We start from the raw sequence: 16,180 nt of genomic DNA, 5'->3' as shown, positions 1-16,180 counted from the left end.
TTCAAACACCAATAACTTGAACTCCAACACAAGGGTCCAAATTAATTATAGGGAGCATGTGGTTGCCCCTGTCTGCCACTCAACAAGCCTCTCTCTGGTTGAAGCTAGTGGTGACACCTATCATTTGACTAAAAATTTGACCTTGAGGCCATTGTGGCCACCACCACGAGTGCCATGTCAATCTCCTATGTCAAATCTTTATTACCATAATCTCTATCCAGCTAATTGCCTTTGTCCTTGTCTATTTGTGAGTTCTTTCTTTTGCCTTTGGCTTCAAACGCTCAAGCCAAACAAAGCATCGAATCACAATCATGACTGTGGTCGTACCTCTTCGGTACCGAGGTAGCTAACTGAGTACTGGTACTTCCATCCGTGTCCAATTGACTTTTGCCGTTGTCCTCTAGCAAACTCCTCCATTTGCTTTTGACTTCATAAACTCGAGCCAAACAAATTGTCGGGTTCCTTGAGAACTGTGCCAGTGTACAAGCCGCTAAATGGATGGGTGACGATCTGTTATCCATAGCTTTTGGTTGTCTTTGGTCGATGTTGTCGCGCCTTGAGCAAGATAGGGACATATTGAAGTTGCAAGATCTGGTAATCGGGTACCTTCTCGCACTCCAAAAAATGGTCGTACAAACCAAGCCAAAAAATATCCAAGCCGCTTCAAGTCCATCGCAAAGGGAACTCCACACGCAATGGGCTCCGCACAATCTGCTATCCCTCTCTGACATCCAAAACTCTGTTTCAGCTATCTGCTCCACATGTTTGCACTGTGGTAGGCCTCGAACAATTCCAAATCTCCACAATAAACTATGCATAGCAATGGTAAGAATTCCATCCAAGCTGCATAAAATTTTCCAAGCCGCTTTGCAATTGCTACGATCCTCACCTCCAAGAGCTGCAAGATTGACACCAAGCCAATGCCCAAAGGTGACCTTTCATGACCTCTCTTGATTCATGTGCTAAGCCAAGACTGCTCCTCAAATGGACACTCCTCAAGCCGGTCACCACCATTGCCCAGTGGGCAATCACAAGCCCGCAGCAGATTCTCCAAAGCCTTGTCGATCTTCTGCACCAAAGAACCCACTGCCTCTAGCAAGCAGCAATTTAAAACGCTAAGGCCAATAGGGAGCGGGGGCGGGGGCGGGAAGGGTCGTTGCCTAGGGAAATTGTTGCAGTTGGCGTTTCAAAATGCAGGTGAGAAGGAGAGGGGTCGTCGAGACGCTGCCTAGCAGCTTTCAAAACGCTGGGAAAGAGGGGTGAGGGCAAGGCGCTATCTGTTGGCGTTTTAAAAGGCGAGCTCACAGGGGGGGATGTTACTGTCGGGTAGAGGACATCGTTTTAAAACGTTGTCATGCGTTATGGGCGCCTCTGTCATCACCTGCCAATGTGGCAGGTGACACCTAGAGGAACAACGCGCTGCCTTTCCTGTTACTAGGGAGCATTTCGATACGCTCGCATGGAGACTAGGCCAATAGAAACACTACCAAGTGCTAGCTTTTCAAAACGCCTGCGACACAGGGAAAGCCAGCGCCACGGGGGGGTGGGGAAATCCCTTCTTCTCTTTGCTCCAATCTGCTCCTCTATGCTAAGGGATTCAAGCCTGCTGCTATGATACCATGTCAAAGTTGACGATGCGGAAGCGTAGAGATCAAGGGGGGGGGGGGGAGAGAGAGAGAGAGAGAGAGAGAGAGAGAGAGAGAGAGAGAGAGAGAGAGAGAGAGAGAGAGAGAGAGAGAGAGAGAGAGAGAGAGAGAGAGAGAGAGAGAGAGTCTCCTGAACCAATCAACCTTGACAATGAATAATTGAATGTATATACAATGCAGGCAAGGGGTTGCTTATATATCACCCTCAGTAAATTGCCCTATCCAAGACTTTGACAAATAAGTAAAATAAATACCTAAAAGCCAAACTAAATAATGTGATTGCATTGGGCAATTCACTTGAGATGCCTAAACTTTAATAGTCTATGTGCTCAGAATTGGATGAAATTTGGTTTGTAAGATTGTCTCGTGATGCTAAACACCCTGGTATGCTCCAATGTCAATTTTGGTCCCTAAAAGTGTCGTTTAGAAATCATACGCGTATGATGTCTAACTGGTCAAAATTAAGTGAAACTCACTCCATGGGTTCCTCACTACACTGGCAACTCACAACAACTTTCAGAATTGAATTTGACCACTTTTTGTGCAAGTTATGATCACTTCAAGCAATCACTTTGCCTAGATCCATCTTTGGTCTTTGCAAGCCCAAAAATGCTTCAAATTTAATGAATTTTGGCCCATATGCTTCCTAAATGCTCTAGATCACAAGGGTGCACTCAATTGTAACTTTTGACCTTAGATCTGGCCTCTAAGATCCAAGTGGTCAGAATTTAGTTATGTTTCTACCACAGGTGCCCCTTCATGTGTAGAACAAGAATATGTGCTCACAACAAATTTTGGAACTAAAAAATACACAGAATCGTCACTTTTGACAAGGAGATCCCCCGAAAGAGTAAAATCCCCGCAGTTTTCAATCTATAAGCCCAAATGATATGAAATTTGGTGTATGTGCTCTACACAACATGCAAAAGATGGGTATAATGTCAAAAGTTCAACTTTACTACCAAATCACCCTTCAGACATCATACACGTATGATGTCTGCTGATGAATTTTTGGAGAGAATTCATTCACAGGCATCCCCAAGTCTCCAGCACTGGTTTTCAAGCGCTTCTACCAATTTTCATGCAAAAATGTGCTCAGAATCACAATTTTTTCTCTTTTACATTTCAGACACTCCGTCTTTTGTCTTTTGTCTTTTGGGTGTCACGAGTGGTTCAAAACACTAGTCTCAAGGTGTACATAGGGTACAACCCCCTTCTGAACACTCTAGTGCAATCAAATTTTTCAAATGTGGTCTCCAGATGCCCCTTGAGACATCATACGCGTATGATGTCCAGGTCTTGAGAAGTTGTAGATTTTATTCACAGAACCCTTGCACGTGCCCTCTTATATGCTCAGCACCAATTAGTCATCATGAAAAGATGTCATAGAAATATGTTTATTACATTTTTATCCTCAAAAGTAGACTTTTTAGAGATTCTAAATACAAACAAGCACTTCAACAAATAAATCAGTGATAAATAGCTCTATATCAAAATCAGATCACTTACCTAAAGCTACTCCTACAAATCATATGGGGTTTTGCATCTATGAGTAGAAAATCGCTTCAATGCCACACATGGACTAGAAAACGCTTTTATCTCCTCACAAATCACTCGACCACCAACAACTACTCTAATTTACAACTAATACTACAAATCCTAACTAAATCTACCTAGTCGTAGACCCTCGGCAAGACACACGCTTCCTGGCTATCCACTTGATCTCGGAATAACTTCTTCCGGATCCACTTTAAAAAAATGAGTTCTTTAGTCGAAACTAAAGCAAACAACCGTCACACGAGTGTTAGTAGGAATATCTACCTAATTCCTTGTATCCGGGCAATGGCGTCAATGTTGCGGGAGCAAATCACAACACCTATAAAGTGTATGCAACACAACCTAGATCAACATAATGTCAATTGAGGACACATATGACACGATCGGCACACGGAGGAAATCTCTTTCTCTTGTCAGGCTGAGACCATCCCACACATACAACACTCTGGAAGACCAACTAAGTCACAATCTAGAATCTCCTTGCTCTCAACTACACCACCAACCCACATGCACACAAACAGAAGGGAACTCACTAAATCATATCATAATCGTATGAAACTTAAGGAACACCATCCCCTAACTAGGATACACCGATCCCAAAGCCTCTACACTCAAAACCCTCACTCTAGACCCATCTGCAGAAAACACGTGTGAAGACAGAGCCAAATTTTGGAAGTGCCAGAAACTGAAATCTATGAGTACCTATGCGTAGCTTATGTTGCCACAATTATAATGACTACTTGCAAGCAAGAAATAGACATCATTTGATACACGTACGACCATAAATGGCTCATAAATGCATCAGCACATGTGCTCCGTCTCACGTGGAATGCTTGGCGTTGTCATGTAGCTCTCACCGAGCCTAGCACAATGGTGTTGTTGGTTCTCCAATGTCATGAGAGAACGGGGAGTAGAATCAGGATGAAGCTCATGCTCTCTCTGTTCCTCTCTCACACACAGTCGATGGCAGCTTAAAACTTAGATTATGATAAAAGTTCTCTTTACAGAATGACCTAGGTACCTTATATACTAAGGCCACCATATGTTAAACCTAAAATAGATTTCAAGGGGTAAGATGGCTTTGTATATACAATTTGGAAGTGCCATTGCACCTCGGCTTCTGCAACTAGACTAGCTACTAATTACAAATGATGTTTTTAACCATAATTTTGTAGTTATTCATAACTCTCAAAAAATAGGACTTTGTTGAGTTATCGTGATGTTGACCCACGGGTAAACAATACGTCATGTTTGTATGCACAGTTGGAAACATGGTTTGAGCTACATGGTTTCATTATGGATAAGCCCCCCCACTTCCTTATTCTCTAGGTGCACTCTTTTTCTCTCATACAAACGGAGGGAGGTCCTCACTAGACTTATATGACAAGATTTGTGTTAGCTCGATACGCAGAGGACATGAGTACAACGTATATAGGAGTTGGGCACAAAGATGACTACATATAGAGAGCATTTCCTCTAGCTCACAGAGAATGGGTTCTCATCTAGGCTTGCCTTATAACACCTAGGAGACTGAGATGCCAGATCCACCACCCTACCACCCTATATATAGGCCTGCTCCTAGCCCTGGCCATAATTCAGATCCTCAGCCCACACTGGTCGATTCCGAGCCCCTCATTCAGGTCCGTGACCCCCTAGGTCAAGCCTTGCTCCTTAGGATCCTTTACCTGACATTACTTCCCCCTTGGAGAAGCGTTTTGTCCTCAAAAACAAGAGTGGTGATACACTAACGTTTTCCACAGTGGCATCCTTCATGGATCCAGATGTTCACTTGACCGGAACATGATTCAGTAGGAGGTTCAATGAAACCAAGAGTAACATCTTGATTTTCCACATTGTTGTCTATATGCAACCATCATGTGTTGCTGGCTCCTATCCAACATACTGTGTAGGCTCCATTTAGAACGAATATACATCACAGTTTGCCGTGTCATACGTAAATTGTGAGCTTATATCCTCATGTTGTCGAATGTCCAGGACTGTGTGCCAATGTCGTTCATTTGAAGTCAACGGCAGGATCTTGGCACGGGTCAGAAGCCTTGCTTCTCATAAATGCTGTCAAAGCACTTTTCTTTGTACAATAGGCAATCTTTGCCAACTTAAAAGTTAAAATGTAGAAAAACAAGAAAACTTGAAATTGTCTAACATGGTTGCCTTGCTCTGGCTAGTTGTCTTGAGTTTTTGAAATAAGAACTTGCTTAAATGTGGCTCCTAGCCATATTTGTTGCTCAAGTGAGTTAGCGTAAGTATCATATACGTCCTCATGTGATTTAAAAACTTGTAGACATCTTGGCAAGTTTCCCCAAGTTCGTATACTATAGCATATGCCAAACTTTGGAAACTGCTATGCCAAATGCTGAAAGGGAAGCCTTGCTTCACATAAGTACTTGTGGAGTTCTGGTGCTCATAGCTACTAATACTCTTGCCCATTGACAATGTCATAGCAAAAGAAAGTCGACTTTGTCAAAATTTCATAGAGAATCGGCCTTGCCAAGTCGTGCAGCTTATTGACAGTCATGAGATTGCCCAATATTGATAGAGATAGCATTTACAACTTAGGTATCAAGAGCCAACTATTGCCAAATGCTATTGACTGCCCTTGACATGCAAAGTCATAGCATCTCGTATGTGTGGTGGTCAACTAGCTATGGATGTCAATGTTATTTCCAATGTACTTGTGTATTGATATTGCCTGCTCCTTGGCAAGCGACAATGGCTTTGAAGTGATTATGCATCTAATGCATGGAGATGTGCTCTTGAAAGCCTTGCTTTCCCCTTCCTGTTAGGTAGCACAAGGAGGAGACATCAAAAATATAATAGCCGACGTAATACGCAAGTCAGTTTCTTGAATGTTTGTATATGGAGCCTTGCTCCCATAATATGTCTTAAGGCAGTTGCGGAGTAAAGGAAAATTAACCCTTGTAATTATTGACCTTTTCAAGTAATTACTTGAACAACAAAGAGGTATGATGCCAAACCTTTGGCACCTGTCATCAAGGGTAACAAAAGGCCTTGCCTTTGCATCACCACAGGCTTGTCTTTTCTTTGGATAGTTCTGCAAAAACTATTAAAATGCAGAAGTGAAATCGTGGATTTAAACGTGCTTACTAATCCGCCTTGAAAGGTAAGAGATTTTCCCTCCTTGAGAGCTATGCTGATGTAAACTCGGCTCTACAAAACCTTGCGTACATAATCCATTTGACCAGTGCTCATGGCTGTTTGAGATATCACTTGCCCAAATTTTTTGAAGAAGCTTCAAAAACACCAAAATTTTTGCAGCACTGCTACTGCAGGAATTTTTGTCCTTCACCTTCACCCCAAAATCCATGCTCCCCTTAGTGCTTGTTAGAAGAGAAGGCAGAAGCAGGTGTGTCGGGTGGGCACCCTCCCTTAAAGAATTTTTGTAATCAACATTGTGTCCACCCAAGCGCCGAGTGTGAACCCTCAGGCTCCCCCCCCAAAAGAATTTGAGCTATGGCGTACCTGAAAGTGCGCCGAAAGGCAGGGGATGAGCAAGCCACTCTGTGTTGCTTCCCGGCGAGTGCCGCCATGACAAACCTTCCTCCACTCTGCAATGCGATTCCAAAGAGCCTGACCACACTCAATTTTGGCCTAGTCTCCGGTGTCTCTCTCCCTCGTAAGAGGCTGTGCACACGCGTGTGCCTTGACCCCGACCTCCTGCTTAGCCGCCTAGCACACCACGGATTGCATGATCATGCAAGACCATGCACAACCTACTCCTGAAAACGAGAGAGAGAGAGAGAGAGAGAGAGAGAGAGAGAGAGAGAGAGAGAGAGAGAGAGAGAGAGAGAGAGAGAGAGAGAGAGAGAGAGAGAGAGAGAGAGAGAGAGAGAGAGAGAGAGAGAGAGAGAGAAGCTTTGCTAGTCCTTCCCCCTCCTCCATAGCTCTCCCCTCCCTTGAGCTCTGATACCAATATAAGACCTAGGAGATTGAGATGCCGGATCCACCGCCCTAACACTCTATATATAGGCCGGCTCCTAGCCCTAGCCATAATTCGGATCCCCTATCCACAATGGTCCAATTCAAGCCCCTGGCTCAGGTCCCTGACCCCTTAGGTCGAGCCTTGCTCCTTAGGATCCTTGTCCTGACATGCCTACATGGACACTTAGTTGTACCATGGATTACGATGTACAATTTAGACAGATTCAAACATCATCACATCATTTGGAGAGAGATTAGCCAATATTGAGGCATTTCATATGAGGCTAGGTTATGCCAACTGTGTCAGAGAGATCACAGGAAGAGCTTCATTATATATGCCAATATATAGCATACTGTGAGATACGTGGCCATTTTTATTGCCTGTTTAGAGAGGGTTTTGGGCCTCTATCTAGAGTTATGAGATACTAGGATCAGAGATGTCTTGGCCTCTACCTATTGGAGATTCAACGACATCGAGCAAGGTTACTGAGAATGAGAGAGAGAGAGAGAGAGAGAGAGAGAGAGAGAGAGAGAGAGAGAGAGAGAGAGAGAGAGAGAGAGACCCAAAGACAGATCACAATGTTCTTTCATCCAAAGATTGAGTAGAGACAAGACCAGCCAAAGAGGAGGGATACAAGGCACATCACTAGCACAGGTATATTGAATAATCGAGCAACAAAGCTACGAAGATCTAGGAGGCTCAGGATGAGGGGATGCTCCCATCAATGGAGGAGGTTGCAACAGAGGATCATATCTATATGGGAGACACCCTGCACAGACTCTCATCGTGGAGGACATTGGCAACGATCAGATGCGAGCCATCACATATCCACCATTTTGTGAGATGCACACCACTTTTTGTATATGTATCTCTCACGCTCTTAATACCCACCTTTTATAGCTCTAGTAGTATTTTTGTTGAGTTAGTTTCTTTCTTTCGTTTCATGGAGACCTTGTATCAAATTCACCATGATGTCTCTCTGGTCTCATAGGTCAATATAGCCTTTAGAAGACATCAATAGAAAAGTTACTCTCTCTCTCTCTCTCTCTCTCTCTCTCTCTCTCTCTCCGTGTATGTATGTGTGTGTGTGTGTGTGTGTGTGTGTGTGTGTGTGTGTGTGTTGCCATGGCTCTGGGGGGCGTTATTTGGATTGCGAATAAATTTGTGTTGGAATTTTTTATGTATAGCATAGTCATTGTTGCAGGTCTTCATGGCTCTAATGAGCGTTATTTAGACCATGAGATACTTCAAAAGTAGGCGGAAAGACGTGCCTTGCAGAGGCAATAATATGGATGAGCTAGCTGTGAATGCATCTAGGCGTGAAGCAACCCTAGAATTAGTGCAACAATCAATAGAACCCTTCGCTAATGTCTCCCTTAGCAGAAGGGATGAGATTTAGAAGAACCCAATGTGGAAATGAATACAATAGAGATCAAAGGAAATTCACTTGGTCGTGGGAATTTTATTTGAGCTTTTGATACATTGTAAGGGGATACCCAATTTTGATCCATAGTAGGTAAGGACTATCCTAATTATTAAGTAGTTGTATGTGTCAATGTTCATCTGATCATAGATCGCTTGCACAACGACTCTAAAATGGGGGTTTTGGCCGTAGCTTTGTTCTTGTGTTCTCTTGCTGGCAGCAACCTTCTTGTGCCCAGCCTTCTTAACAATTCAGGAACTCTCTCTCTCTCTCTCTCTCTCTCTCTCTCTCTCTCTCCCCCTGTGTTTGTGTGTGTACGCGCAGGTGTGCGTGTGTGTACGTGCATGCATGTGTGTGTTTGTGTTTGTGTGTGTGTGTGTGTGTGTGTGTGTGTGTGTTTTCATGGCATAGAGATAGCAGCATAGAGACACTTACTTGAGTAGTAGGTGGGCTCACGCAACGAGTTTGTGTTTGTGTTTGTGTGTGTGTGTACGCGCACGTGTGCGTGTGTGTACGTGCATGCATGTGTGTGTTTGTGTTTGTGTGTGTGTGTTTTCGTGGCATAGAGATAGCAGCATAGAGACACTTAGTTGAGTAGTAGGTGGGCTCACGCAACGAGTTGACAAAGATATTGATCATGAGTCGAGCATCAATTGTAGTGCAGGTAGCATCGACGTTGCAAGGCATGGCACAATCTGGTGAGCCCTCTGCAGGCAATATTGCATGAGCGAAAGATGGTCAAATATGTATATGTTGGGGAGCTTAGACTTGAATAAGTAGGCTGGGGACGTAGGTAGAGGGGGACCTGCGTTGGAGTCGAGCTTGTTGTTGGGGTGAGTGTCGAAAGCAGGGATGATGATGTCTCAAGCTTCTTGGTGAGGAGGGGTCTTCGATGCAAAAGCATATGAGAGATCATGTTGGTGCTTTTCAAGGTTGGAACGCAGGGAACGTTGGTGTTTTTCAACGTTGGAACATAGGCAATAACAAAACGTTGGATTAAAGTCCTAATCAATGGTTATGATTGAACCAAGTGGCTTAACGCCTTGGCCTCATTTGGGAAAAGTGCCTTTTGCTCACCAAGTAATCAACTAGTCTTGCTTGGTGGGCCTTGCTATAGAGCATAACAGGACATACACAAATTGACATCAAGCATCTAGTACTAAAGTACACAAAGTACAAAGTGCATTGGCACTTTGTACAAAGTCTTGGCCGCGATCACAGAAGCTAGTCCAAAACATATTTGAAAAGGAAAACACTGGGATAAAGGGTTGTCCTCGTGCTACAAAATGGTTATTCAGAGGAGAACATTGGGGTCCAATATATAAGATGCATTGCCAAACAAGCACATACGTAGATTCACACCAACCACTTAGGAATAAAGTAAATATGTAGAGATTAAATTTAGTACTGCAATACATAAGTTGAATTGCCAAATTGTGAGAGAAGAAGTTCGTGTCTATGATGTATAGATTCAATGATCGAGATTGGGCATGCACTAGCGAGGAAACCATGTGGCTAAGCTAAACTTAAGGAAGCATTGACAAAATCAAAAAAATAGAGAAAGCATGAACAGACTATAAAAATTAAAATGCACTACCGACCTAGTAACTGTATACGTGTGTCATCCAATTGTGCAAACCGGAGGACAATGTTTGAATCAAGCTACATAAAAGCAATGTGAATAGTTAAACATTTCTTCTTGTAGTTAGGTGCAAAGTGAAAATGCTAAATATACAGTGCACCTCATGCAAAAGTGCCATATATAATTATGGTGGAGAGTTGGCACTATGGTCTCTCTAGAAATAGTAAGAAACGGAAGCCGTGCCCTACCCCGTAGCATTTATGTGTTGCACCAAGCAAATGTATAGGCATAGGGGATTGGATGCAGATTACGGATCTTTGCAATGTTGTCGAGATGGAGTTGTGCTTGTGTAGTCAAAATGTCCACTATTGTGAATATATATCCTCTCTGTTAGACACAAAACATGAGTCAAGGCAAATACAAAAGATACAAGATATTGATTAAGTGTAAAGAGAATCAGAACTAACTTTATGTTCTATGTCAGGGTTCTACTATAAAAAGAGTCATGGCTGCTTTTCTACAAGCGTCTTGCAAACCATACTTGCATTTGTTTAAAAATTTGATTCGAGGAAAGAGAAGTAGTAATAACTTTATGTTCTACGTTATAGACCGTGTAGGTTTTATTGTAGTGACAAGTTCTCAGTTCATAACTTTTGACGTAATCATTATAGAAGAATCGCTCAATCATTACGTTGCAAATATTGAGCTGGGAGACGCCTCGTCTTATTGTTTCAAACTGTTTGAAGCAATATTAACTTTGTGGAAATCCACTAAACTAAGCTGGACATGAAAGTGGTTCAGACGTGAGATGGTCTTTCAAATTGGTCTATTGACATCCAAGGAGGAAAAAGCAGAAGATGGGACATGAAACAATGAAAATTTGAACATAAAGCTCATTAAGAACTTGATGTGCTTTCCCAAGGGCACCACATTCGGCATACATATTGATCAAAGCATTGCGAAGCATAATATTTTTCTCCAAAAGACACATAAATGGAGTATCTTGTTTGACCTCTTAAGTAGGTTGGTTCATCCCCTTCTATATTCATCCTCTCTTTCATGGTCTCTTCATCTTTCATACCGATCATGTCTATTGTGATCTCCAGCATCAACTTTCAAGTTCTCTTTCGCTATCATGACTACCATGGGATACTTCAACTATAGTATTGTTCGTGTTGCGTGCTCGTAGGCCATCACGTGCTTTTGACTATTGCAACATGCACATGCAGATTGAGCTTCCGACCTTCTGACCAGCTTTCATCTTTCCCATGACTCTGGATTGGGACATTTCCTCGGCATGCCATACATACACAATAACCCTCATTTGCAACCAGCGCCGTGAAAATAAGGCCTAGAACTGACGACGAGGACTTGAAGCTTGGGGAAGGGAAGTATGAGAGAGAGGAGTAGAGGAAGATGTGAGAAGTCTACAGAGAGAGAAGGCATCCGTGTGTTGAAGCATGCTTGTGGTGATGTGGGGTGCATCCTGGAAGCCACCCCCCTTTGGTGAACCATAGGTGTGGACCGCGGATGAGTTGGCCGCATGGTGAGCTTAGCAATGATTGCTGAGGGTTGATTTACGTAGGACCGAGCCATGAAGGAAAAGCAGGTGACAATCTGATTAACAATCAACACTAAGAAAAAGCAAGCGATCAGACACTCGTCCCTCAACAATGGATATTGTCCGTTGGATTCAAGGGAAGGGCAATGGAGTAGATCATGCCAAGCGGCCGCCACGTTTCAGGTAAAGTTACTCATTAGGCTTACCAAGTAAGTTAAGGGGAAAATTCCAAAATACCCCTCTAATTTGTGGAAATTCCCAATATACCCCTCAAATTTCAAAAATTATGAAAATATCCATGTATCTATTTTGGTTGGATTGTTCAAGATTTTTTTATCTTTATTCCTTTTTGACAATTAAGATCCGTTTTTTAGTGCTTAGCGTGTAATTTGTCACAAATTACTTCGCAAAAAGGGAAATTATGTCTAAAAATAATGAAGCAATTCATCTCCAAAGCCTACATAGCCGACTCAAATTCTAGTTTTAGCATCTTGTATTGATAGACAATTAGCCTTCTTATGAAAAGCTACAAAGTTTTTTATCTTTCAAAAAATTTCATCTCATGACCAGGGGCATTTTGGGTGGAAAATTTGAAGGGCATTTTGGGAATTTTTGACTAAATATTGGGGGTGTTTTGGGAATTTTTGAAATTTAAGGGGTATTTTGGGAATTTCCACAAATTAGAGGTGTATTTTGGTAATTTTCCCCAAGTAAAGATAGGATAAATTCGTCTTCTTCTTTGCTGTCTTGTTAACTCTTACGTCAAAGGGTATCTGCTGCAATGCCGTGGCGAGATTCTGTGCCGTCTGGCTTTCGCGACTTTCTGCGCTTCGGTTTCCCCTCGTCCTCCTGGGCCTCATCGTCTGCCTATCCTACTGGGTCTGGCGATGGCAGCTCTTTTCCGCAAAACGATGATGGTTGCTCTTATACCAAGGTGGTGAAATCCAGGTGTTTTCTTGATCACGCTAGTGATGGTAAGCCCGTCAAGAAATGCGAGAAGACAGAACAGATCCTCAGGAACTGCCTCGGAAAGTGAGTGCCCTGGTTTGTTTCCCCATTGTTTGTGTCCTGCTGTCAGATTTGAAGAAATGTGTTTTAAGACGTTGTGAGATTTACGTACTTTAGGTAGAATTTTTTCAACTGAGAAGCTGAAATTCATGCGATTTTGACGATGTGAGATATGAAGAATTTGTGTGGAGCATTTTTATGTGAGATTGTGTCTACAAGCTGACATCCATGCATGCGCCAGTCCTTGTGATAACTCTTGGAACTCGAAAGAGATTGCATGGTACAAATGAAATTGGTATGTTGTTTGTTAAATGAATGAAATGTGAAAGTTAGTACATTAGTATTTCTTTTTCCATGAGCTCTTGCATAGTGGTCACTATCTAGAAAGGCAATACTCTTGTGGTGGTCAAAGCAACCCAATAGTATATTTTTCACACTGATCTTCCAAGGTTAGATTTTAAAGAACGAAATTGGTAGATACTCGTCTCAAAATCTTTGATTGTGATCGTTTGAAGTCTTTGTGGAAACCATCTTCAAATTACCCCACTTTACAATTAGTTGCACCTCAAAGAGAGATATGTGGTAAGTGCGAGCAAAAATATTCTTGAAGGCTTACCATATTCTTGAAGCATGAGTTTCCAAGTGAATAGATATTGTCAAACTGTTATAAGAACGAAAGTGATTTCTTTTGATTTGTAACCCTAGAGAAGGTAAAGATCTTCAGTATAGATCCACCATCTTTAGTATGAATCTACCGGCTGGCAAATCATTTGCGTATCCACTTACAAAGATATTTGGATATGTTTCTACCAATGGATTCTTTCAAATAGTCTCTTTGAAAGAGAAAATGGAACGGTATTGTTGCAGTCTACCTAAAGATATTGTTTGAAGCAGAGGTCTTCAAGTATGCAACCACTCATGGAACATGTTTCTGGTTCAAATGCCACGATGTTCCTAGCGTTGGGCACCCAGGCATCTAAAGAACTTTGGTTTTGGTCAAGAGATATTTGTATTGGCCAAGGATGCGCTCTTACATAGAGAGAGAGAGAGCTATGTGAAGAGATGCACTTTGTGTCAGGTCCACAAGGCAGAGTGCCTTAGGAAAGCTTGCTTGCTACATCCATTAGAAATCTCAGATGCCAAGTGGCATAGTATTTTCATAGGACTTCATTGTTGGTTTGCCAAATACTAGTCGGGGCAATGACGCCATTTGGGTTGTGGTCGATAGACTTACAAAAATGGCGAAATTTATATCAACGAAGTCGACAGTAAAAAACCATGAGTTGGTGGTTTTATTTGTCAATCAGCTTTACAAGCAGTATGGTTTGCTAGAGGATTGAGATACTAAGTAGGCGATTTTGGCAAGATGTGTTTGCTCACCGTCGGGCGAAGTTGAGTATGTTGTCTTTTGACCATCCTGAGTCCGATTGACAAACTGAGAGGATGAATCAGACGTTAGGACATGTTGAGAGCTTATGTCTCTCACAAGCAGTTTGATTCTGAAAGGTATCTTCTACAATTAGAGTTTGCCTACAATAGTGCTAGCAATTTGCTACTGGATTAAGCCCATTCATGCTGATGTATGGATTTGAGCCTAAGTCCCTTATTGCTATTGGCTTAGAGAAAATCGAGGATCGCCAAGCTTGTGATTTCTTGTATGATATGCAAAAAATGCTCGAATTGGCTAAGGATAGTGTAAGGACGGCTTCTGATTGAGTTACTACTTATGCTAATCAGAAAAGATCTCCAAGGACTCGAGAGGTGGGACAATGTGTCTATCTGAAGATACCCAAGGATTCCAAACTATGTGAATGGGAAAGCATTATAAGCTTTCAACTAGATATTGTGGTACATTCTTGATCACAAAGAAATTTGGCCAGGTTGCCTATAAACTGGCTCTTCCTTCGGATGTTAGTGTGCATCCAATGTTTCATGTTAGCCGCCTTAAAGAAAAATTAGGCTAAGCTGACATTGTTTTGCCTATCGAGGAAAATGTATGGCAAGATATGAAAACTGAGTATATTCCATAGTTACCCAGAACGGGAAATCGGAACGGGGAACGGGAATCCGGAACATGAAATTGGGATGGGAGGGGGACTTGAAAATGGCCATTTCCTGTAACTATGGTATATTCCTCTAGAACCAGAGGCGGTTTTAGATCATCGTATCCATCATTCACACCAGAAGTCTTATGACCAGTACTTAATTAAATGGAAGGGTCAATATGTAAGGTTCGCTACTTGGGAATCGATTAGAGCTTTGAAAGCTCGATATCCCCACTTCATTGACGAGGACATCAATGGTTCTTAAGGGGGGAAGTATTTCATGTCCCTCTTACAAGAGACGGGATTTAGCCTAGATGGCATCGGGATGGGTGTCCAGTGTGCGGGCGGACGTAGTGTGAACCTAGCCAACGTGGCCGGCCATTATTATAAAAGGGAGGCCAAGGCCTCATTTGTAGTTATTAACCCCCACTGGTAGACTGCCAGTGGTTAGGCCGTGATGCTAGGAGTGCGCGAGGTCACCTCGAGGAGATGAGGCTGGGTGGTATGGGACTCTCGGGGACAGGTATTAGGGAGTGAGGGCTGTTTTGTGGCTGTGCTCGGCCAGTGTGAGGTTGTTTTCTCATGTTGGGTTGTGTTTAGCCATGTTTAGCCTTGGGTTTTGGCTAGCAGTTCTCTTGCCCTTCCTAAGCCCTATGGTGTCACGTGCACATCTAACCCTATGTGTACGTGGACAAGCTACTTCATGATATGGGTTGGGTTGGGTTGGGTTCAGTTCAGTTCAATCAGTCTAGAATAGGAAGTGATCTGGCACTTTTGTGAGTCTGTTTGTTAGGTGCAGCGGAATGAATGTTTGCGCTTTGCTCAAGATGAGTGCTCCGAACTGTGCTCAAGGTTCCTTTTGTTCTTATGGAAGGTAGAGCCTTCCGTTCTTAATGAGAGAATGCTATGATCACAAACAAAGTGAATGGACACTGTGCGTGCAAGTGTATGAGACTGAGAGATAGAGAGAGAAGAGAGATACGACACCAGAGACGTAAAACCCTCCTCCGAAGGCCCCACTCTCGTCGGCGAGAGTAGTCTACTTATGATTGCACAATCTGGTACAAACTGAATGCATGTGACTGATGCAAGTCTGGGCTATGTCGGCGATGACGACGGGGATGACGACACCGGTCTAAAGGCTGAAATCTGCAATCTTTTATCTGCTGTCCAAAAACGTTATGGGTTGAAATCTGCGATTATTCCAAAAACGCTGATTTGGGGGCTGTTTTCTGTGGGTCTTTGTCGCTGAAAATCTGCAGGTTTAGGGCTGAAACTGAGGGTCTTAAAGGCTGAAAACTGATGGTCTTTATGGCTTGAATCTGCTACTCTTTTCGGGGCTGATCTTACCGGTTCTTCATGGCTGAAAAACGCTGCATGCTGAGGTCTGTCAAGGC

General features: G+C 42.8%; 1 protein-coding gene across 1 annotated transcript in view; it reads left to right on the top strand.

Annotated features, from left to right (window-relative positions):
* The first annotated feature begins 12,475 nt into the window (after positions 1-12,475).
* LOC147431496 (Mal d 1-associated protein) overlaps positions 12,476-16,180 on the top strand; it is a 36,187-nt gene continuing 32,482 nt past the window's right edge. The window contains exon 1 of the mRNA XM_086494080.1: positions 12,476-12,762. Coding sequence (XP_086350206.1) covers positions 12,512-12,762 — 251 coding nt within the window. The 5' untranslated portion in view covers positions 12,476-12,511. The remainder of the gene's footprint in view (positions 12,763-16,180) is intronic.

This window comes from Adiantum capillus-veneris, chromosome 21 (assembly GCF_014529385.1).
Source record: "Adiantum capillus-veneris isolate H3 chromosome 21, ASM1452938v2, whole genome shotgun sequence".
Taxonomy (NCBI): Eukaryota; Viridiplantae; Streptophyta; class Polypodiopsida; order Polypodiales; family Pteridaceae; genus Adiantum; species Adiantum capillus-veneris.
This window is presented reverse-complemented; position numbering and strand designations above follow the sequence as displayed.